Source organism: Fukomys damarensis, unplaced genomic scaffold (assembly GCF_012274545.1).
Source record: "Fukomys damarensis isolate Sample0158 unplaced genomic scaffold, DMR_v1.0_HiC HiC_scaffold_17, whole genome shotgun sequence".
In the NCBI taxonomy this organism is placed as follows: Eukaryota; Metazoa; Chordata; class Mammalia; order Rodentia; family Bathyergidae; genus Fukomys; species Fukomys damarensis.
Window position 1 is genome coordinate 57,552,208 of NW_022900929.1, and position 24,474 is coordinate 57,576,681.

At 43.2% G+C, this 24,474-nt stretch overlaps 1 protein-coding gene across 1 annotated transcript in view; it reads left to right on the forward strand.

Moving 5' to 3' along the window:
* Positions 1-24,188, forward strand: part of LOC109118342 — a 42,654-nt gene extending 18,466 nt beyond the window's left edge. Inside the window, exons 3-9 of the mRNA XM_019208867.1 lie at positions 1,872-1,922; positions 6,329-6,555; positions 11,547-11,596; positions 12,942-13,062; positions 13,193-13,306; positions 14,043-14,133; positions 24,151-24,188. Of these exons, the coding sequence (XP_019064412.1) occupies positions 1,872-1,922; positions 6,329-6,555; positions 11,547-11,596; positions 12,942-13,062; positions 13,193-13,306; positions 14,043-14,107 (628 nt within the window). The 3' untranslated portion in view covers positions 14,108-14,133; positions 24,151-24,188. The remainder of the gene's footprint in view (positions 1-1,871; positions 1,923-6,328; positions 6,556-11,546; positions 11,597-12,941; positions 13,063-13,192; positions 13,307-14,042; positions 14,134-24,150) is intronic.
* Positions 24,189-24,474: the final 286 nt, after the last annotated feature.

The window sequence follows — 24,474 nt, forward strand, 5'->3', positions numbered from 1 at the left end:
CCCAGAGATCCTCCTGCCTCAGCCTCCCATGTTCTGAGATTATAGGTGTGCATCACCATGCTCAACTTCACACACTTCTTAAATTATAAACCCATCATGCTATATTTATACCTATGTACATTTTTTTGGATCAAACCCAGGGCCTTTACATTGAGCTACATCCCTAGTCCTTTAAAATTTTTCATTTAAAAAAAAAAGTTTCTGTCAGTTTTAATATCACTCTGTTTTAAACCACTGTTTCTTCCTCTTCTGTGTTCTTACAGATTAAAATTCCATTACAGTAAATTCTGTGAAACAGCCACATTGCTTGCTACAATGAATTCTTGTTAAAAATTACATTATAGTAGTCCCCCATTATCCAAAATTTCAATTTCTGTGACTGTTACTTTCTATGGTTTCAGTTACCTGTGGGTCAACTGAAAATACTAAAAGTTCCAGAAGTTAACAATCTATGCCCTTTGAACTGCATGCCATTCTGAGTAGCACTAGGAAATCTCCCACCACCTGGGAAATGAGTCACACGTGCTGTGTACACTACCTACCCATGATAGCCACCTCAGTATCAGACTCCCCGTCACAGTGGCATGTACTTGTATTCAGCTAACCTTTATTTTGCTTAATAATGGTCCTGAAGTACAAGAGGGAGGCTGGCAAGAACATTACATATACTGTTAAAAGTGTCCTATTTGATTATTATTGTTGTTAATCTCTTACTGTGTCTAATTTATAGATGACACTGCATCACAGGAACATATGTGTAGGTAAAAACATAATATACATACAATGTATATAGGGTCCTGGGTTTCAGTTACCCACTGAGGGTCTTGGACCATATCCTACATGGCTAATAGGGAACTATTATGTCATATAACTTTCAGGACGAGTTTACTAAAAACATGCTAGGCTTTAAGAAGTGGAAACCAAATTTACATGTAAAACTATAAACTATCAAGAAATAGTTAATTTTTTTCTCCTTCACAGTAGTGAGGGTTCCAATAAACCACTTTTTTTTTTTTTTTTTTTTTTTTTTGGTACCGAGGATCAAACTTGGGTCCTTGCGTTTTGCGAGGCAGGTGGTAGAACCACTGAGCTACATCCCCAGCCCTAAACCACTTTCTATACCAGTTTATTCTTCATAAATTATTACTGAGACATAATATTATTTGAACTTTTGAAAAATATAGTGCCACAGCTGGGGATGTAGCTCAGTGGTGCTGTGCCTGCTGATAAAAAATATAGCGCCCATTTTAACAGAATTTGTTTTAAATGAAATTTCACCTACCGTTTTTTTTTTTTTTTGTACCGAGGATTAGAACTCAGCTCCCTGCACTTGCAAGGCAGGAGGCGGAACCACTGAGCTACATCCCCAGCCCTATCTACAGTTTCTTATACTTGAAATCTTAAGAGAACCATTAAAACAAAGAAGTTGGTGATAAATTCTTACATAACTATCACAGATTCCAGGAAACAGACATTCAGAGATGAGTTAAGGCTACCCAGCAGCAGCCTTGTTATAAAACTCCACAAACCTCAAAATTGCAATTAGACTTTAGAAGGACCAAAACATTAATTTATACTGAGCCAACATTAGGAAAACGTTCCACTGCTGACATTTTCAGGTTCTTGGTTTTCCAAAGAATAATCAGCTGTGATGAACCAATAGCTAGGAATTCACTCTGCAAACCAACCTGGATAAGAAACCAAGCTGGCTGGCTGGCGCCAGAACAGGAAGGTGCAGGTGGGAGAGGGAGCAGCAGGCAGCACACAGAAACCCCTCCTCACGTCTGTGAAGTCTATGCAATTATTCTTTTCAAGGATGGTTTTTCCAATAGTTACCATATTCTCAACCCTTCTATGTGATCTCTTTTTAGATCTTTGCAGTTTCTGATGTGCTTCTTCTGGCACTACAAGATAATGATGCGGTAGGTGTTGCTGATTAGGAATCTCTGAAGCAAAACAGGTCTCCATTCTTGCAGTGCCTCCTGCCACCATACCACAGAACACATCGGGGTCACGGTCCTTTCCCAGCGGACGCCGCCTGAGTTTTCATTTTGAGATAGGGTCTTTCTAAGTCACTTAAATTGCCCGGGTTGGGCTTAGATTTTCGATCCTCTAGCTCAGCTGTGTTGCTGCCTGCCTCACAAGCCCAAGGACCCGAGTTCTATCCCTGGTGCCCACGCCAATTATCATTATTGTTTTTATTGTAATGAATGAATAACCACCAATTTCATGACATTCCCACAAAATACGACCAACACTTCTTATAGTCATATATGTGACTAATATAAGAATGTTATGAGACATCTGAAACAAAGCTAGGAAAGAAGATAAATCTCTGAGTGTGAATTTGGAAATCTAATTTTCATTTCAACTCTAGATTTTAAAAGCTTTTTTTCTCATGTGGGAAACACAATTAAATCTAAACAGTAGTTTCCTTAGTAAAGAATATTTACTTTATATTTAAACAACATATTCTTTCCCAGTGTAGAGTATCTGTCAATTAATTTGATCAGAAACACTCTTGGAGATTAATTAAGCTGTTACCCAGGTGGGATACGAAAGCCACAAACCTCTTCCACAAATTCCCTAGGCAGTGTTGGTTATGATTGTGTTAGTTTGAATTAGTTGATCAGTTACTGACTTGTGTATGGCTTGTAAGAAATGGGGCATCAGATATCAGTAGGGAGAGGGAAAGAAAGGGCACTTGGTAGCAAGGGAGTCAGAAAGGTGTCTCAGGGAAAGAGAGAAAGCACTCCTGGAGAAAACTGTCTCACATTTCCCAGATAATCTGGAGTGTTCACCCAGGTGACCTGATCCTAAGCGATATTCCAATGTGATAAGCAGATCTTGAATTCTAAATGCAATTAGAGATAACAAAAACTCTAGCCAGCTGAGAAACACTTAAGTAATTACTTTTCCCTTTTTGGTGTGGGAAAGTTATAGGCTGAATTTCTTATTGCTGCGAATGAGCTCTATTTATTGGGATTTTTTTTTCCTTCCGGCAGTTAAAAACCAGCAATCTACAGAAAAACAGTAGTATAATTATTATAATTAGTAGCTAAACCAAAATTGATATGTTAAAGTCATTTACTGTAATTTGTAATAAAGATGTGTGTTTTAATTCCTTTTGTTAGAATACAGATTCAAATTATTTTTAAAAACTCTGTTATTTTCTATCTTCGATTCTGAAAAATGGGCTACAATTGGGTTCAAAACCTGAGAACGTAATATAAAATCGAGTATTGAGGAATGGCACATGCCCATATTTCTTCCTTTTTTTTGGGTACTGGAGGATGAACCCAGGACCTTCACACTGAACTATATTGAACTATACATCTCCAGTCCTTTTCTTTTTTTATTTTGAGATAGGGCCTCATTAAGTCATTAAGTTGCCCAGGTTGGGCTCCAAATAATGCTTCTCCTGCCTCGGCCTCCCAGAGTGTTGAGATTATAGGTGTGCACCACCGCACCCAGCAAATGTCCATATTTCTGTCTATTTCAAATATGTGCAGGGATGCCAAAGACTGACAAGAAAGCAAATAAGTCACATAAGTGTAGACACCGATGAGTCTATAAACATGTGCTCAAATTGCAGAGCAGAGGAGCTCAAACAAAAACACCCTCTATATTAAGGGCTTGTTTGCATCACTGAAGGAAGGAAGCATTTTTTTTTTTAAGAAAAAACATCATATGGGGATAAAATTGCTTAGTTAGTGATTTCCAAGCTCCATGTCAAGTCTGAATCCTCAGTAGTCTGAATCTACCGACGTGAATGCTAGAAGGGAGTTTTCCCCAACAGCACAGGAGCAGGGAACCACAGAGATTAAAGAGTAGTTTGTGGTGTGGTTACCTGCTCATTCCCCAGAGTCCAGCAGACTTAGATTTGAATCCTACCTTTGGCACTTAGCAGCTACAACTAAACAACGTGTGTAATAACTTGCATTAGTTAATGTCCCTTTGCCTGCTTCCTGACCTGCAAATGCAGTTAATAATTGTATCTGGCATGAGGTTGTTAGATCTCCCTTGCCTTAAGATGGCTGTCACATAGAATAGCAGCCTCCATGTTAAAATATGACTTCTCGCAACAGAGAACAGGCTTCTTCTTTGCGCTAGGTCTCTTCTCCCACCAAGAGTAACCTGATACTTGCTACCTCCTGGCAGCTAGTGATGTCACAGGCCCCTCCTAGTGATGTCACAGGCCCCTCCTAGTGATGTCACAGGCTCCTCCAATCTCTTAATATTACCTCACTCAACTCCACCCCAGCTCAGGCTAACCCCACTCCTCTCCTACAAAAGAAGCTCCCTGTTCTGCCATGTTACTTTTTCTCCTTTGTTCGGAGACAGCCTGGCAGATCCTCCCCATTATAAAGGCTTGTTATGATTCTGGTCCAGTCCTGGTTTTCAGCTCTTTTTAACCTAATGTATCTGGTGCCAAAACCCGGGAGGAAAGCAGTTGATTAAGCGACGATCCCCCGTAAGCCAGGGTCAATTGGTTTTTTGGCCACCTCCTCCGGACCACATCTCCTGAGCCAGGACCTCCTAAGGGCTTTCTACCTTTGCCAATGTTGACGACTCACATCCACACCCGTCACTGATTTCAGGGTGAGTAGGTGGCTGGCTTCCCCCTATTTGGGTCCTCTGTCTCAGTCTCATTCTCTCCCTTCGGGGACCTCTCAGAAAATCTAAGCGCTTGGTCAGAGAGATCCCTCAGGCTGCTAGGCCCAGGACCACGCACCCGGGACGCCCCATCTGCCTGACTCCTCTCATCCTCCCCTTCTGGGGACTGGCTCGGGGAGTGTCAGAAGAGACGAAGATATTCCTCTCTTTTTTCCTCCTCCTAGGGAGCTACCTCCTTCTCACCCACCCTAACATGGGTGTCCAACAATCTAAACTCCCTCCTTCCATGCCTCTTGGCTGCCTCCTGGCACAACTTCGTTCCCTTGGATTGTTGGAACCTGACTTTAGGTGAAACAACTCATTTTTTATTGCAACCAAGTTTGGCCTTAGTCCAAATTAGACAATGAGTCTCAATGGCCAGAAAATGGCACTCTTGATTTTAACACATTGAGTGACTTGTGCAACTTTTGTCAACGTAGTGGCAAATGGTCAGAAATCCCCTATCTACAAGCCTTCTTTTTCCTCCACTCTCACCCTTGTCAAAGTTGTTCATCCTCTCAGGTACTTGTAGCCCAGGCTCCATCATCCACCCCTCCTGACCCTACCCTTCCTGATTCTGACATGTTCAGTCCAGCTGATCACTTTTCACTCACACCTCCTCCTCCTCTTCCTCCTCACAACCCAGACAGTTCTGCCTCTTTGGATGCCTCATCAGCTCCACCATCTTGTGCCTCTTCCTCTTCCTCTCCTCTGCCATCTTGTGCCCTTCTCCAGCTCCGCCATCTTGGGACCCTCCCTCACCTCCACCATCTTACATCTCTTCACCTCACACTCATTCTCGCTACTCCAACCTTCCAGCTTTGGCCCCAACCACACAGATGACTCTCTGAGAGGTCACTGGCGCTGATGGCATTGTTAGAGTACATGTTCCTTTCTCTTTCTCCAACCTTACTCAAATTGAAAACATTTAGGCTCCTTTTTCTGTGATCCTGATGTCTATATTAAAGAGTTTTGCTACCTTACTCGATCCTATGATATGACTTGGTGGGATATCTACATAGTTCTTTCAACTACTCTTTCCTCAGAGGATCACCAGAGAGTCTGGAGGGCAGCCCAGGCAGCAGTAGATGACTTCCATGCCACAGACCTGAACAAATTAGTAAGCACACAGGCAGTTCTAGATATACAACCTGACTGGATTTATCAGATAATGACCCAGGAAGACCTAAGAGATCATATGATTGTTTATGTCATGAAGGACCTTAAAAGGATCTCTCAAAAGACAGCTAATTTTGATAAGGTCAGGAAATAATCCAGGGACCCCAGAGAGATCCAGTTTGGTTTCTTTCTTGATTGGCTGATGCCCACCAAAAATATACTAAATCAACCCCACATCCCAGGTGGGCACAATTGTTATTGATATTCATTTTATTGCACAATCTGCCCCTGATATCAGGAAGAAACTTAAAACATAGAAGAAGGTACACAGGCTTTGCAGACTGAACACCTCAATATTGCCTTTAAGGTATTCAATAATTGTCAGGAATAGGCAAAACCACAAGAGTTGGCTAATTACCAGATGCTGGCAGCAGCCCTACAGGGTAAACCATTTTTTTTACAAGAGGACATCCTCTCGTGGTGGCCTTGACCCTGGAGTTTGCTTTAAATGTGGACAGACTGGACACTGAGATAACAAATGTCCCAATCCTAGACCACCACCTGGCCCTTGTCCTACCTGCAAACAGATCACTGGAGGGTTGCCTGTCCCCTTTGCCAAAAAGGTGAGAGGCCATCCCCTTCTCAAGCCCAACCAGCAGGTACAGAGACGTCTCTACCGAGCTCATCAGCCTGGTGACAGACGCTTGATGGTGCCCAGGGACGTCTATAGCCCTCCATGGCCATCACTTCCAACGAGCCCAGGGGAACTGTCAGTCTCAGGTAGGCCTGTCTCATTTTTGCTGGACACGGGAGCTGCATACTCGGCCTTATCACAATATTCAGGCCCCATTGTCCCTCCTCAATAACTATCGTGGGGTTCAAGGGATTCCTTCAAAACCACTGACTACCTCTCCTCCAGTTTGTTCTCTGTTAGCAGCACATTTTCACACAGCTTAATTATTCCTAGCTGTCCTTCCCCCAACTTAGGAAGAGACCTCCTAACCAAATTCAAGGCCTCTCTCATTCTACACCTGGTCAATTTAGACCCGACAGGCGTCTTGCTCCTTCTAGCTGCCTGCCTGATTTCTCAGTCCCCAACCCAGCCTCATTTCCTTCTATGATCCCTTATACTGACCGCTCAGCCTGGGACACCTACACCCCTTCTGTTGCTAAACACCACTCCATTCAGGTCTCCCTCAAGGATACCACCCAATTCCCAAATGTCCCACAGTAGCCCATAGCCTTGAGACACCTAAAAGGGCTAAAAGCTATAATCAATATAATCAAAAATCTATAATCAAAGGACTAGCATATAATCAATGGCTTACTTGATAAGGGACTTCTCAGACCAACTCACTCCCCCTACAACACATCCATCCTCCCAGTCCTAAAACCAAACGGCTCCTACCGGTTGGTACAGGACCTAAGGGCTGTATCTAATTCTGCTGTACTTCCTATACCCCCAGGAGTTCCCAGTCCCTACACTCTATTGTCTCCTATTCCTTCTTCCTCGAGGTCTGTTTTAGACCTCAAAGATGCCTTTCTCACTATCCCCCTATCCCCCAACTCACAAAACCTCTTTGCATTCACGGGGACTGACCCAGGTACAGGGCATTTCCAACACCTTACTGGGACAATTCTCTCACAGGGTTTTCGGGATAGCCCACACTTCTTTGGACAGGCATTAGCTGCTGAGCTCTCAAAATGAGATCTGTTTTCCTCTAAACTACTTCAGTATGTAGATGACTTACTCTTGTGACAGCCCACCCTTCATTTCTCCCAACAACACACAACCCTATTACTTAACTTTTTATGGAAAAAGGGGTATCAGGTCTCAAAGGATAAAGCCCAACTCTCCCAACTTACAGTACAACATCTCGGGGTAAAGATTTTATATCAACAATGGGAAATCACCCTAGACCATAAACAGCTCATTCGAGATCTTCCAGTCCCCTCCTCTAAAGCTGAGATTCTGTCCTTCCTGGGGCTTGTGGGCTTCCTTTCTTTATGGATAGCCAATTTCAGTCTACTTGCTACACCCCTCTATGAGGCTTAGGCTTCTAAAGGGAACCCAATGAGCCTATAGATGACAAGACCATCAAGGGACCTTTCCTCAGACTTCAGGCTGCCATCCTCTCTCCCCCGCCTTAGCTCTCCCAGACCTCCAAAAATCACTCACTCTCTATGTCCCTGAACGAGCAGGACTAGCTTTGGGAGTACTGGGACAAATCACTGGGTCACACTTCACCCCAGTAACTTACCTATCTAAACAGCTTGGCCACACTGTCCAGGGCTGGCCCACGTGTTTATGCACCCTGGCAGCCACTTCTCTCCTCACCCAAGAAAGCTCTAAACTAACTTTTGGTCAACCAACAACAGTAAAGTCACCCCCTCGCTTACATGACTTGCTCACTCACCATAGTCTCTCACATCTGTCCCCTTATCGGTTACAACTCTTCCTTGCTACTTTCATAGAAAACCCATCCTTCTCTCTTCAGTCCTGCCCTCTCTTAACCCAGCCTCACTCCTCCCTAGACCATTCAGACGCCCTCCCACTCATGCACAGAAATGATCAAAAACCTACTTCCTTCCCTTCTAATGTATCATCAGAGGCCGTCCCAGACCCAGAATTCACATGGTTTACTGACGGCAGCTTGATTCCCACTCAGGTACCCGGCCAGAAGCGGGCAGGATATGCCGTAGTCTCTTGAACACAGACAGTTGGGCCAATCCACTTCCACTCGATGCCATCTCACAACAAGCATAATTAATTGCTCTCCCTCAGGCTCTCACTCCGGCCCACAACAAATGGGGTAACATTTACACTGATTCTAAGTATACGTACCACGTCCTACACTCTCACCATTCAATATGGAAGCAAAGAGGTTTTGTGACCACGAAAGGGACCCTTATTGTTAATGGACATCTAATATGTGCCCCCCTCCTCCAAGCAGCCACTTTCGCAACACAGGTAGGCATAATTCACTGTAAAGGACATCAATCCTCTTCTTCCACCATAGCTCAAGGAAACCAAAGGGCCGATCAAGTGGCCTATAAAATGGCACAAAAATCTACTCTCCAAAGTCAAAACCAAATGCTGATCATTGCACCTCTAAAACGTAGTTACACCCCTCAGGGAAGGCCAAATATACAGACAAAGGTGCTACATTGAGGGATGACTGGCTCTTATATCGGGGACACCATGTCATACCTGACAACCAGGTCATATCTCTTTCACTGACGTACATAGTTCACTCCACATAGGGACCCAACCCCTCCTACACCTTCTCAGGCCTTTCCTACACCACCCATCCCTAGCAACACACATATAGACAATAGCAGGCTTGCCCCATCTGCTCAGTCACTAGTCCCCAGGGTGGCCTTCATACACACTCAGAAACTCACCCATCCAGGGGACAGCGACCTGGGGAAGGCTGGCAGGTTGATTTTACACATATGCCCCCTATAAGGAATGGGCCTCCTAACCTTGGTAGATACTTTTAAAGGATGGACAGAGGCATTTCCATGTACATCGGAAGGAGCAGCTGCTGTAGTTCATTTATGTTTTTTTTTTAGTTCATGTATTTTTTTTTCTTTTTTTGAGACAGGGTCTCACTATGCAGTTGAGACTGGAACTCATTATGTAGCCCAGACTGGTCTCGAACTCACAGCGATCCTCCCGCCTCAGCCTCCTGAATGCTGGGATTGCAGGCGTGCACCACCATGCCTGGCAGTTCATGTATTCTTAATGGAAATCATTCTATGCTTTGTTCTCCCATACTCCATTCAGTCTGACAATGGCCCTGCCTTTGTCTCTCAGTTTACCCAACAGGTCACAGAGGCACTCAACATACAATGGAAACTCCGCATCCCTTATGAGCCACAATCATCAGGCAAGGTTGAATGGGCTAATGGGCTAATTAAGACTCAACTAAACAAACTCTCAATAGAAGTAAAACAAATTTGGATTACCCTCCTCCCTTTGGCTCTCATGTTGCTATGCTCAACTCCCCGAAAACCATTACACTTAACCCCCTTTGAACGGATGTACAGGTGACCCCTCCTGTTTCCCACCTTACCCAGTCCCTCACCACCCCTAACCAACTATGCCCCAACACTTAATTATGCTCGTCGCCTCCTTCAGACTCTGGCAGATCAAACTCTCCCCTCCCCTGACTCATCAGGTGCTCCGCTATCTCCTTCTCTTTCCCCAGGAGACCCAGGGTATCTTAGACCCTTTCTCCAAAACCTCTCCAACCGTGCTGGGAGGGACCTTTTACTGTTTCCCTAACTACTCCTACAGTGGTTAAGCTTAAGAAAAAGGTTCCCTGGTTTCACCTCTCAAGAATAAAAAGAGCTCCTCCAGCTCTCCAGACAGACCAATTTAAACAGCAACCTGAAACTCCCAGGTACACTCTTCTGTTCTCACAGGACCTACCAAGCTCAAACTGTTCCATACCCTCCCACAGATTCCAGAAGAAGACACTTCCTGTCCAAGAGCCCCTCTGCCTGCTGGCTTTAGGCCCACACTTCTCCTGCCTCTCTTGGACGTTTCTAATTCCACCCATGTGAAGCCTCACATGTGGACTTTCCTATCAATCTGGTGACTGTCCCTTCCGTGCCCGCATAACTTACTGGGAAAAAGACACATGGAACTGAAAGGTAAACACTGTCCTTACCTCAATGCTGCCTATCCACTGAGCCACTCCACTCCTAAATGACTGGCATACAAGAGATCTACTACACAGGCCCTGATACGATGGTTGTGATCTGGCCCTGTTTTTCTGGCAATGGAGTCACCCACTTTCACTCCTATCTCTTGGTACATCTCTTCTGTCATCCCCACACACTCCCTCCAGGTACCTTCCAATAACCTTCAAGACCTGCCAAGAGACCTTCAAAACCGGTTAATAGTTACGTATATAATGTCTTGGAAGTACTGACATTCCAGGACATTGTCCTGGAATACAGATGCCCCTCAACTGTCTCTCCACTCGTTCCTAACAAATGGTTCTCCAGCAAAAAAAGTCTGAAAATTTTCTATGAGGATCTCCACAGTCTGCTTCCTGCTGAAGACCCTAAGGGGCCTTCACCCCAATCACTTCTAGTGTTGGCCCTGAAGACAATATTTAATCCCCTAAGAAAGGAAGCCTTTTGGTGATATCACTGTCCTGCTCTCTGGTCTCAATTCAAACACATGCGCTGTCATTTACTCAGGGGAACAGTGCACTCTCCCTTGTTCTTCTGTCTCTTTTAAAGTAACCTACAATGCCTTCATCCCACATTTTAGCCTCGGTCCTCATCTCAGCCCCCAGGAAATACAGATGCACCTTTCCTACATGCCAGTCCCAGGCCTTTCTCGACTGCGTCCTTGAAGACATCACTTGGTTCTACCACAGGAGGATACCCCAAAAGCTACTCTGCAGTGGAGAGAAGACCTCGGGTTTCAGGGAACACTGGCTGGGTTTTTGTGTTTGGAGATAGAGCTCTTTTCTCCTTTTCTGCCTATACTTACCCCTCCACCGCCTCAATATTCCCTCTGCTCAAGGGCCACTCATGGGATACAACTCTGCTCTAACAACCAAGGAGCCCCTCCATTTCCCCGCCATTTCTTATGTCTTGCCTGGCTATTAGCTACCGGGTTCCTGTTGGGCATTGGCTTAGGAGCAGTGTCTCTAAAACCTTGGAGTCTTTCTCAGAAATATCCTTGCATAATTGTATACTGGATTATCAGTTTTTGTTTTGCTGATTTACATTGCTTATCCTAACAGAGGGGAATACAACTGAGCCAGGGGACCTATCAGGACACTGGACATTCCAGGTACAGTTTCATGAAACGAATCCCCCTATCATCATCAACCAGTCTTGCTGGGACTCTTCCCATGCCGAAGTCAGTCTATTTTGATTCATGCCCGGAGAAAGTCAAAGGCCATTGGTGGTCAACCGGATGCACAAACTTAAACACAGAATGCAATAACCAAAAAAAGAAAAAATACTTTTGTGCAGAATGGAACAGCCCATAAATGATTATTGTAGATCCCAGGGTTTTTTCTGGTTGCTACGCGCGTCTGGGACCAAGTTGTAAATGTCACCCTATCAGCACAAGAGGATGTAACACCCCTAGAGGACATTACTGCACTAAAGGGATGTCTTTCTATAGGGAATACCAGGGAGAAATAAACTCCCCCTTACTGGCCCTTTCAACACCACCAAATTGTTTACAGTGGACCTGCAACCCAGTGGTTTATACTTTTGGAGACCGCCAAGACCCCAGCTGGGCTACAGGATACCACGGGGGCATTTGGGTCCAGCCAGAAAGTCGCTGACAGAGCCATCCAGGACAGCTCTTTACCATAAAAAAGGTCTGGCACCCTCCACCACAAATAAAAATACCATGACCCTGACCTCAGATGGCCCCCTACCCCCCCCCAGACACCAGAGCCAACACATAATAATTCATAGACTGTCCAAACAAGGCATTTTTCTAAACTCATACCTGGTATCCTAAATTCCACCCATGGCATTCTGCAGGCAGTAAACCCATAGCTAGGACATGACTTCTGGTTATATGTACCACTTACAAAACTATTACAGGGCCTTAGGGATAACAGTGCCAAATCTTCTCCTGGAAAGTTACTTCAGCCTCAGTCAAGGTCTGGGGAAATGCATCATGCTTAAGGGGGGCAGGCTGCACAATAGAGGTAACTGCCTCTCGTCTTGAATCCAAAAGGTCCCCAGCAGTTCACTAGTGCCTCCATCTGGAACCTTCATAATATGCTATGATGGGATTTATTCCTCTTTCACAAGTGCCACTGTGGGACTATGTGATACAGCCTTCCTAATCCCAGACACTGATGTATATCCTGGAGAAGGGGGACTGTCTCCTCCTACTCTCACCTGGGAAAAAAGGGATCCCTTGAATCCTACCCATTTTGGCAGGAATTGCTAGAGCAGGAAGTGTAGTGGCAAGTGTCACTGCACTAGGGCTAGGACAAAAACAGCTTACAGGTCTGGGCTACCAAATTCGTTCAGAGCTTGATGCCACACAAGAGGCCATTAATAACCTACAGCAACAGGATAGACTGGTGGAAGTGACACTCCTGAATAGAAGGGCCGTTGATATCCTCACAGCAGAACAGGGAGGAACCTGTGCTTTTTTTTTTTAGGGAGAAGAGTGTTGCCGTTATGCCAACAAATCCGGAGTGGTAAGAGAAATTACACGTCAAATGAGGGAAAGGCTAAAGACTCAACGGGCCAGGCACGCCCCCCGCAAGCTACTAATCAATGGTAGGATACATTTGGTTCTTGGAGCTCATGGCTTCCCTGGCTATTACCATTCTTACGACCCCTCAGTATTATCTGTCTGATCTTCTGCTTTGGACCATGCTTGTTTTGCTGTTTTCAAAATTTCTTGCAGGAAGGCGTGAGGGCATTTACCAATCAGACACTCACGGAACTCGTCACGGCGGGGTACCAGCCTCTGCAGCAGAGGGAAGAACCCCTCACCTACTGCTGCTCCCACCAGATCCAGGTTTATCCCCAACCTTCACCCCTTTGTCAGCTTGAAGCAGCTCCAGAAGAAGAGAACTTCGCAAATAGCCATAAAACAAATAGCCTGGAATGTTAGATCTCCCTTGCCTTAAGATGGCTGCCACATGGAATAGCAGCCTCCATGTTAAAATATAACCTCCCAACAGAGGACAGGCTTCTTCTTCACATCAGGTCTCTTCTCCCACCAAGAGTAACCTGATACTTGCTACCTCCTAGCAGCTAGTGATGTCACAGGCCCCTCCTAGTGATGTCACAGGCTCCTCCAATCTCTTCATATTACCTCACTCAACTCCACCCCGGCTCAGGCTAACCCCACTCCGCTCCTATAAAAGCAGCTCCCTGTGCTGCTATGTTGCGTTTTCTCCTTTGTTCGGAGACAGCCTGGTAGATCCTCCTTATGAAAAGGCTTGGTATGGTTCTGGTCTGGTCCTGGTTTTGGGCTCTTTTTACCTAACAGAAACAAATTTTAACTCTACAGTCATAATTGGTAACTGTCTTCCCTCCTACTGTTGTGAAGTTGGAAAAGGCAGACTTTAAGGCAGATCATAAAATACATTATTAATGACTTATTGACAAATATGTGTTGAATCAAGTCTGCTATTAACACTGTGTGTGTCTGAAAACAAATTCACATCATAATACCAAAAATTAAAAATCTCTATCTTCATATAAGACATTTCTAACAATATAAACTATCTTTATCTTCTACCATAAAGACTTTTTCTGGGAGCTGGCGGGGAGAAATACCAAGAAGAAGAAGAAAAAGAAGAAGAAGAAGTAGGAAAAGGAACACAAGATGGGGAGGAGGTAAGGAGGAAAAAAGAATACACCAAATATATCCCAGAATTAGATCTATGGTATGATTTTAGTAGCTAAAAACAAAAAGAATTGGGCTTCTTGCTACTAGATTGATTCCCTCTTCTAAGCAACATGGGGATATCTTCTCTTTTTTTCTTCTCTCTTTTTCTTTCAGCATCAAGCTAGACCCCCTGTTCTTTTTATATCTTCTTTTCTTTTTTTGGTACTGGGGATCAAACTCGGGACCTTGTGCTTGCAAGGCAGGTGGTGGAACCCCTAAGCTAAAGCTCTGGCCCTATATTTTTATTTTGAGACACAGTCTCAGTAAGTTGCTCAGGCTAGGCTTGAACTCTCCCACCATGCACCACAGTGCCCAGCTGATATTGTCAAGCTGGAAAAAAATGAAACTACTTATGGAGCCAGACTGAGCAGGCATGTCTGAAACCTTGTCTATCACCTGTTGGTCTCCAGAGCCCCCCAGTACTAAGAGCTCTGTTTATTCACTCTGTCCACAGTACTCATGAAATAGATCATAAGCAGGTTTACAAGAATACCGAAGTAACAGGGCCTACATAAAGGCACCTCTCCTACACATAAACCCAAGGAGTTACGGCAAAGGCCTACTTCTATAGCAGCTTGCAGGCCTGAGGGCTGAACCCAAGGAATCTTTCTCAGGCTCACTGAGGTTCCAGGGTGTCCTCTTTGTTCTTATAAATGCAGCAGAATTGGCTGAAGTGGCTGGAGTGGGGAAGGAGCCCTGTGCAGCCTTGTTGCACTCACGTTGGGGTGAAGAATGGCCAGCAGTTTGATAGCCAGGGAAAAGACTGAAGCAAACCGTCACAGTCATTTGAGGCACACGGGGAGCAAAAGGACAGATAGACAGCCACTTGCCAAGTCACACTCCCCCATAGCCAGCGTGGGGACAAATAAGTGAGCCAGACATTTCTCTGTCTCTAAAGAGCTGGAAGATAAAAAAGAGGTGGCGAAGTTACTAGGAAGCAGGAATTGTTTATAAAGGAAAGCAAAGAAATGGCAATGCAAAACCCAAGCCAGGCAGGCAGGCATAACAGGTGAAAGGTTCTGGGGGTGCAAGTTTCATGGATGAGGATTTCAGCTCACTGTTGTTTTCTAGTGACATCCCGTCAGATGGTTTTTAAGTAACTAGAACCCTAAGGATGTCAAATTGTAACTCTAGAGCACTGTTTCTCAACCCTGGCTGCAATTAGGGGTTTTTAAAAATACCAATGCCAAGGGTTCCAGCCCCAGGCCAATTAAATCATTCTCTTGGGGTGCAGCCCAGTTCTCAGTGTTCTTTAAAAGCTCCCACAAGTGAATTTAATGTGCAGTGAAAGGTGGGACTTACTAGGCTAGAGGGGAGTATCTGCTGTACACTGCGCTCAAACTTCAATGCTCAGAGGAATCACGTACAGGATCTTATTAAAATGCAGATCTTCCTCTCTCTCTCTCTTTCTTTCAATGGTTTTGGGGATTGAACCCAGAGTCTTCCCATTGAGTTACTTATTTCTTTGTTACTTTGAGACAAGGTTTCCATAAATTGTCCAGGCTAGGCTTAAACTTGTTCTGCTTCCTCAGCCTCCTGAGTGGCTGAGGTTACAGGCATATGCCACCATGCCTAGCAAAAAAGTAGGGTTTTAATTAGTAAATCTGGGTTGGAGTCTAAGATTCAGAACTTATAATAAATTCCCAAGTAACATTATTAGGGTTAAGCACCAGACCATCTTTAGAGTAATAAGGCTCCTGGAGAATGCTACAACATTCTCTTTCTGGCCCTTTTCTGTTCAGAAATTTATATGTGATTAAGATCTACATAAATGACTATTAAAAGTGATTGTACAGAAAAAGAAACAGCAAACAATTGTAGAATTAAGATTCAAAACTGTTTCCACAAGCTGAAATAAACAATATGAAATTTATTTCTAGGCCAAGGCATGCCTATAATCCCAGCACTCGGGAGGCTGACCAGTAGGACCACCGAAAGTTCAAGGCAGCCCGGGCTACATAGTGAGATCAAGACCAGCCTGTACTACACACGGAGATCCTGTCTCAAAAAGCAAAAAACAAAAAAAAAGAAAAAAAATTATTTCTTAGAAGGGACAACTTAAAGTCTACCATATAAGTATAATGATTCTGAAAAAAGAAAGAAGATACTAAAATATACTGTATTATAAAGTGTTATGGCCTGTATCTAGATGTGCCCCCAAAGCCTCATGCAATCACAGATGGGGCTTTTTAGAGCTAGCTGGATCTATAGTGTGATTCTGGGATTAAAGGTGTGATGATGAGATTAAGGATGCCCCTGGGTGGAACTGCCCAGAAGGTGGGTAGCCTAGATGGATTATAAGGACACAGAAAGAAGTCAGGTTGCTGCTGCTTCTGTTGCTGCTGCTGCTGCTGCTGCTGCTGCTGCTTGATACCTTCTGCCTGCCTTGCCATGCCATGGACTGTTTCTCCTCTGCAATGGCTCTGGGCCATGCTGCCCTGCTTTAGAACCAGATGACTAGGAACTGAAACCTGTACAACTGTGAGCTGAAATAAACCTCCTTTAACTTGTGGGTGTGGGGTATTTTTTCTCAGCAATGACGTAAACATAAAATAATAATAATTAATTAAAACATAAACTAATAATAATTTCAAAGTTGGTAATGGCTAACAAATACACAGATTAATTAAACTGAAGAGTAGAGGGAATTTGAAATATGATAAAAGTGGCTATTTAATGGAGTAAGATTATTCAATTAATCAAATTCAATAAAAGAAAGGCAAGAGAACCCCTGAATGCTGTAAGCAGAGATTGATGAGCAATTCAGGTAGGAGCTCAGAGAATCAGAATGCTGATAAAAATATGAACAATAAAGACTATACTCATGAATTTTCAGATAGGAATGAGGTTCTATTACGAATTTGATTAGAGACCATGCATGTTGCATTTTTGGAAAGAATTTGTCTACGTTATTTGCTTCCTAAAACTTTGTGTGAAGCTTAGTGTAAAAGTAATGGACTAATTGATACAGTGGAGAAAATTTCAAGGAAGCCTAATAATAAGCCCATGGCATGGGTACTGCTAGCTGCTTTTAGCCAGACTTTCAGTGGAAATAAGGAGCAAATAGCAGAGCAGAAAGATCTGAAAAACTTTCAGTTTGGCCAGAAAAGAAACATATAAAGTTAGGATTAAAGGAGGTATGGTTGCTGAAGAAATTAGTGCCATTAAAAAGAAACCAAATACTTTGAACTGGGACAAGATGTCTTAAGAGCAGCTCAGGAATCAGCAAGACCTCGGGCTAGAGGACGTAAAAGTGTAAAGTTGTTGAAATGACTTAGGTTTGAGAAGAGAGCCCCAGGGTACCCTGCTCACTCAAGGCTGCCTAGTAAAGTGTTTCCTCGTATTCAACCATTCAGGCACTTAAGAGTCCACTGCAGCTGTGGTCCACAGGGGCCTGGCTACTGCTTGCACTAATGGCATACCTTGGCATTGTTCATGTGATGCTAGTTTTATAGGCATGTAAAAGGCAAGGGCTGTGGGGTCATAGAAGCTTCCACCCAGACTTCGAAAGAAGGCCTGGAAGGCCACACAATATGTCAAAAGGTCCTGCTCAGAGCCTCTGAGAAGTCATTGCATGAAGCTGTGGAAATGAATCCAAAGCTGCAGTGGAGACTCTAGGAAGTTGGAGATGTTAGAAATGTGAAACATCTGCTGAGGAAAAGACGCTTTGGTGCTGTTTGAAAAGTTTTATCCTTGGGAAGAAGCAGCTATCTTTGTGTGAGGGGCTATCTTCTAGAGGGCTGCCACTACTCTGCCTCTAGCCCTCCAGCCCATTTTTGTTTGTTTTTGTTTTAAGAGAGGGTCTTGCTATGAGTTCAGACTGGCCTTGAATTCATTATGTAGCCCAGGCTGCCCTTGAACTTGAGGTTAGGATTACAGGCATGGGCCACAAAAAAAAAAAAAAAAAAAAAAAAATGGCTCAAGCTAAGGTCATGTGGGCTGCAGCTGGGAAGGACAAAGGAAGGTGGCTGCACAAGCCCTATGGAACTCACCTCATGCCACCATGTACCCTAGATTCAGGGCATGGAGCTACAGGATTTAATATTTGCCCTGTTGGGATTTAGTTTTGCTTTGGTCTGATTCATCTGTATTCCCCTATTCCACCCTTTTATGATGGGAATGTTTAGCCAGTGCCACTGTGTCTTGACATTATTTGACTTTTTTTTTTTTTAAACAAGGACTCACAGCTCAGAGCTGTCTTAAGTCTCAGAAGAGACTTTGGACTTAAATTTTAAGTAATGCTGGAACTTCTGGGACTATGAGGAAGGAATTACAGCAGTACATTTCAGTTGTACAAATGTATACCTGACACAAGCCACAACCAACATGAACAAACCTTGAAAACATTAGCCTAAATGAAAGAAGCCAGTCCTAAAAGGTCACATTCATACAGAATATCCACAAGAGGAAAATCCATAGAGGTGGAAAACAGATTGGTGATCTCAAGTGGCAGGAAAGGGGAATTGGTAGCAACTGCTAATGAGCATGGGGTGAAGAGAATGCTTTGTAATTAGAGAGTGGTGATATTTGCATAAGTTAATGTATATACTAAAGTATATTGAATTGTACACTTTAAAAGTTAAATTTTATGGTATGAGATTTTTCTTCCTCTGCAGTACTAAGGATTAAACCCAGGGCTTTTCCAATGACTTACATCCTCAGCTCATTCTTATTATTATTTGTTTTAAATTTTGAGATGGGATCTTGCTAAGTTATTAAATTGCCCATATTGGGCTTAAACTTGCAATCCTACTGCTTCAGCCTCTAAGAGTGCTGGGAGTACAGGTGTGCACCACCCATGTCTGGCTATGGTATATGAATTTTATCTCATTTTCAAAACAGTGTTTATCAGAATTTTGTCAGAAGAACATCATTAGTGGCCTTGACAACAGTAGCTTTAGAGAAATGTTAGTGGCCAGATTGTTTGCAGGGGGCCAAAGAATAGGTGGGGCCAGGTGTGGTGGCACATGCTTGTAGCTCCAGCATTCAGGAGGCTGAGGCAGGAGGACTGCCTTGAATTCGAGGCCAGCCTGGGCTATGTAGTGAGTTTAAAGCCAGCCTGAATTACATAGGGAAATATTGTCTCAAAAAACAAACATAAATGGGAAATGAAGAAATATAAACAGTGAGTAGGCACAACTCTCTCAGGGCTGGAGGTGTAGCTCAGCAGTAGAGTATGTTCATTGGGTACAGGAGGTCCTAGATTCAATCTGTATCATGTGTAAGCATGCGCGTGTGCGCGCACACACACACACACACACACACACACACACACACACCTCTTGCCAGAAGGTTAGATGAAAGGAAGAACAGGGCAGTAGCAAAAGGATCAAAGGCCAAAGAAGATTTGAATATTTTTAGTTTCTGCTTTTTGGCTTAGGCTAAAATGGTAATAGACAGAGCTAGTTGAAAGTAGTCGACTTACATTGGGAGAGGATGACAAAAGAATAATCAAGGGAACAAAGAAGGGTAAAATGGGGAAAACCATTAAACAGAAAGATGTTGGTTGAGGTGGGGAGTAGTAAAACTATGAACAGATGTCCCTTGATTTACAATGGGGTTAAATCCTCATAAACTCTTCATAAGTTGGAATATGTCAAAATGCATTCAATCATTTAACTTAGCCTTGTCTCCCAGTGTACATTTGTACCTTGAATACTTACATTAGCCTATAATTGGGCAAAGCATCTAACACAAAGCCTATTTCATAATTAAGTGTTCAATTTCTCATGTAATTTATTATCCAAAATATGCTGGCTATGTAGTCCACTATGGGGTTTCAGTCATTTCCCCCTGCTGTCAGGGGCTGGCTGGGTTCTGCAGATGGCTGTGCTGCCCACCACCATTTCAAGAGGGTATGGATTTAGGATGACCAGTGCAGGAAGAGATAAAAATTCCAACTATAGTTTGTACTGAGTATCATTGCTTTCACACCCTAAAAGTTGAAAAATCTGTAGTTAAACCATCACAAGTCTTGGACAATCTGTATATGGAAGTAGTTGAATTTGAGGAGGTTAAGTAGAAAATGTCTGATGTGGCTACTATGACAATATCATAAGAAATTAGAAATAGGGAAACAGGGCTGCGGATTTAGCTCAGTGGTGCTGCTGCCTGCCTCGCAAGTGTGAGGTCCCGAGTTCTATCCCCAGTACAAAAAATAAGTAGGGAAACAGAAGTAAGACTGGTGGGCAACACTTGAAGTCCCCGTTCCTGAGGATTAGCAGGCAAGAATTACCATGGAATGAATTCTCATAGTTATAACCTTTTCTCCAGCACTACTCAGCAGTCCATATGCTGGATCAGAGAAGGAAACAGGATGGGGTGAAGTAGAGGAGAGATTTTTTCTAGGTGAGAGTGGGAAGAACGTTAGAATAAAGAAGGTGGGCATGTCCTCAAAAGAGAGGAGAAGGGAAATAATCAGACATGTCAGGGACTAAATGGACACTGGTTCTGAATTAACACTGATTTCAGGGGATCCAAAATGTCACTGTGGCCCTCTAATAAGAATAGAGGCCTGGGTTTGGGTTTGCACTTCCCTGTGACTAATGATGGTGGGCATCTTTTCATGTGCTTATTGGTCATTTGGATATCTTATTTGGAGAAATGTCTATTCAAGAACTTAGCTTACTTTGGTATTTGGTTGCTTGGGTTTTATTGTTATTGTTAAACTGTAGGATTTTTACACATTTTTGGATATTAATTTCTTATCAGATATATGATTTGCAAGTATTTTCTTCCATTTTGTGGACTGTATTTTCACTCACTTGATAGTATCCCTTGATGCACAAAACATTTTATTAATTTCTACTTTTTGTGCTGGAGATCAAACCTATGGCCTTGTGCATGCTAGGTACATTCCCAAACCTAAAGTTTTAATTTTTTTAGACAGGTTCACTGTATTGCCCGGGTTGGTCTGAAATTCCTGGGCACCATGTCCAGCTAAGATTTTAATCGTGATACAGTACAATTTCTTCTAGGTTTTTTTTTTTTTTTTTCATTTTGTTGCCTGTTTGGGGCCAGGGATTTAGCTCAGTGTTTCCACCGCCTGCCTCATTTTGTTGCCCTTTCTTCTGGTGTTGTGGCCAAAATATTCTCACCAAATCCACTGAATAAAGATTTTCCTTTACATCGACTCCTAAGAGTCTTTATATTTTTAGCTTTTACACTTAATGTTTTCGATACACTTTTGGGTTAATTTTTGTATATGGTATAGGTTAAAGGTTTAACTTCATTCTTTTGCATTTTACTCCTATACTTTGGGTTGCACATGTATTTTTTTTTCTCTCATAAATTTAGGATTGTAATAGATATATCATATCCTGTATTTTCTCTAAAAACTATTATGTACATTACATTTTTAATGATTATACTGTAACAAAAAACTACAGCTTTTAATTCCATGAGATTTTGGTTGTTGTTGACTGTATTGCATAGGCTGAGTATATAGTAGGCAAAGAAAGGTGACTTGGGCCGGGGATTTAGTAGTTCCGCCATCTGCTTGGAAAGCGCAAGGTCCCAAGTTGAATCCCCAGTATCAAAAAAAGAAAAAAGAAAAAGAAAACTAAAAAAAAAAAAGGTGACTTAATGGCCTCTGAAAACATCAGGTTTGTGGAAAAGAGAACTGGACCAGGGTAACAGTCAAACAAAACAAAACAAACTAAACTAAAAGTTGGTTACGAAAGCAGCCAGGTCTAAAGATTAGTATCCTGTGCTTCAGTAATAGGTTTGGGGAACAACTGGGGTCAAGAACAACTACTGTGGGTCATACTATTACGGGTTTTACAATTAGAAACGGCCTACTAATACGTCGGTGGCCTAGGGACATTTCTTGGCAGTTGACAGCGGGTCGTGGTTGTTTTCTGCCCGCGTCACTCTCGGGCCCTAACCACGCCCTCCGGCGGGCGGCGAGGCCCGCGCTTCCTCCTCAGCCGCCTGGAGGGTGGTCGCAGGCCCTGGAGAACTGCAGGTCTCGTCACATTACCACCGATGTTTCTGCGGAAAACATTTGAAGTGGCTGTCTCTAACCAAAAAAACCAAGCAACAAAACCCTGGTGTGGGGAAGACGGAAGCCTAGGTCTGCCCTTGCCACCACACACTCGCGAAGCGGGGCTGGGGCGCGAAAACCCGGCTCTGCTAGGTCGCTCTGATCCCACACGGAGGAAACTCGCCGGTCTGCGCTGGGGAAACGGGAGGAGCCCGAAAACCATTACAAACCTAGCCTCTGCTAAGGTTGGGAATCAAGGCCTGGGCAGACGGAAGACAGTGTGGGACAATTCCCGACACTCAAGCAATGCTAACTTCTGATCAGGCCGCCTGTCAGTGTGCACAGGTGGTGTGGATAGCCTGTCATAAAATTCCTGAGAAGTAAGTCGATCATAATTGAAGACTAAAATGTAGAGAAGAACCTCAAAAGACTGTCTAACCAAACTGGTTAAAATTATATGGCATGCACCTCTTGAAGATTGATAAGGACAGACACCACAAGCCTATCTAGATAGTCAAGCTTTCCACACTTAGATGTTGCTCATATACTAATCCAAAGGGAGGCGTTGTGATATAATGGGAAAAGTCTGGTAGTTCCCCAATTATGCCTCTTTTTAAATGTGCTAACCTAGAGTGAAAAGTATAGTGTTTAAAGAATATATAAATATTAACTTCAACAAATTTGTGTTTTGTATACAACTTGTACCAAAGGACATCCTTTCTGCGACTACTTATTCTTGTAAACATTTCAATCTTTTCTTTTCTTTTTTTTTTTTTTGGTACCGAAGATCAAACTCAGGTCCTTGTGCTTGTGAGGCAGGCGGTGGTACCACTGAGCTAAATCCCTGGCCCTAAACATTTCAATCTTTATAGTCAAAATAACACTTTACATCATTGTATTGGTTGCTAGTTCCCACTTCAAATGGTTATGTGTAGTCCTGTTTCAGATGTAATTTCAGCAAGGGTAGCTTTATGAAAATTCATTATTTTCCATGAGCTATTATATTTGTAAAGTTAGGTGTGGGCCACCAAATGAATGATGGTACCTGGTTTATGGGTGAGTAGGCTAAATGTTCTCTGATTTGGGTAGGAAGACATAGATTTGTCAATAACCAAGTTTTCTATCATATCTATTTTTTAAAAAGAATAAGACCTAAATATATGATTTATCTAATTGCTAATGGAATATGGTGGATGCCATATTTAATAAGACTTATAGAAACACAAACACATCTTCAAAGCCCTTCCCTCAATTTTAACTCTATTTCTTGATTGATTGAGTCAGGGTTTCACTATGTAGTTCAGGCTGACCTTAAACTTGCAGTAATCCTCTTACCTCAGGCTCCCAAATTCTGGGATTATAGGTGGGTGCCACCACATCTGGCAATTTTAACTCTTTTTCATAAAAACTTGTTACAACCACAAAGGTTCTTTTGGAGCTTTACCAGAACTGGAATACTGCATCTGTCAAAGTGAGTGAATGGTGAGGACAGTAGTAGCTACTGGCATGTGCATTCCTGAGAGCCTTAAAGAACAGGTGGGTCAGGTTGCGAAGGTGGAGCAGGTAGGGTAGGAAGCAGAAGGGATTATTATAATGTGCTCTAAATCAGTCACTGATGTCAGGGAGGAGCTTGACATCAAGTCTGGTCCAAAGTGAGTCAGGAATGAAGAGACCAAAAGAGATAGCTTACCAGGTCAGGAATTATGGAGTAAAATGAGTCAGACTGCCATTGGAAAAAGCCAGTGTGTCTGTTTATGGCTTGTGTTTAGATGACTCCAAAAGCTTCATGCAGATGAGGTGGGGCTTTTTCAGAAGTGGCTGAATCTGAAATGTGTAATTCTGGGATTAAGGGTTTTTGATTATTAAACCAGTACACATGACTGATTGATTGTTTGTTTCCCTAAGCCCAGTAGTCTGGATGGGATAAAAGGGGCAGAAAGATGCTGTTAAACTCTATTATTCTTTTTACTGTCTTCTGTAGCCCTGATCTGTTACCTCTCTGCCACCCTGCCTTGAAACCAGCCGATTATGGACTGAAACCTCTACAAACTGTAAGCCAAATAAACCTTGCCCCCTTTAACTTTGGGTATCAAGTATTTTGTCTCAGCAATGAGAGAAAAGAAACTAAGTGTCCTTGGGTTAATTCTTGTATACAGACACATGTCACCTGGTAATTGAAATCTGTCTTTGGGTTAATGGTCAAGCGCTTTCCGTAGTTGTCATCATCTTGGTTCTTTTTTAATCTGATAGTTGCCGGGTTTGGTCTGTTTCTGTGCCATCACCACTGTAATCATTTTGCTTGTAT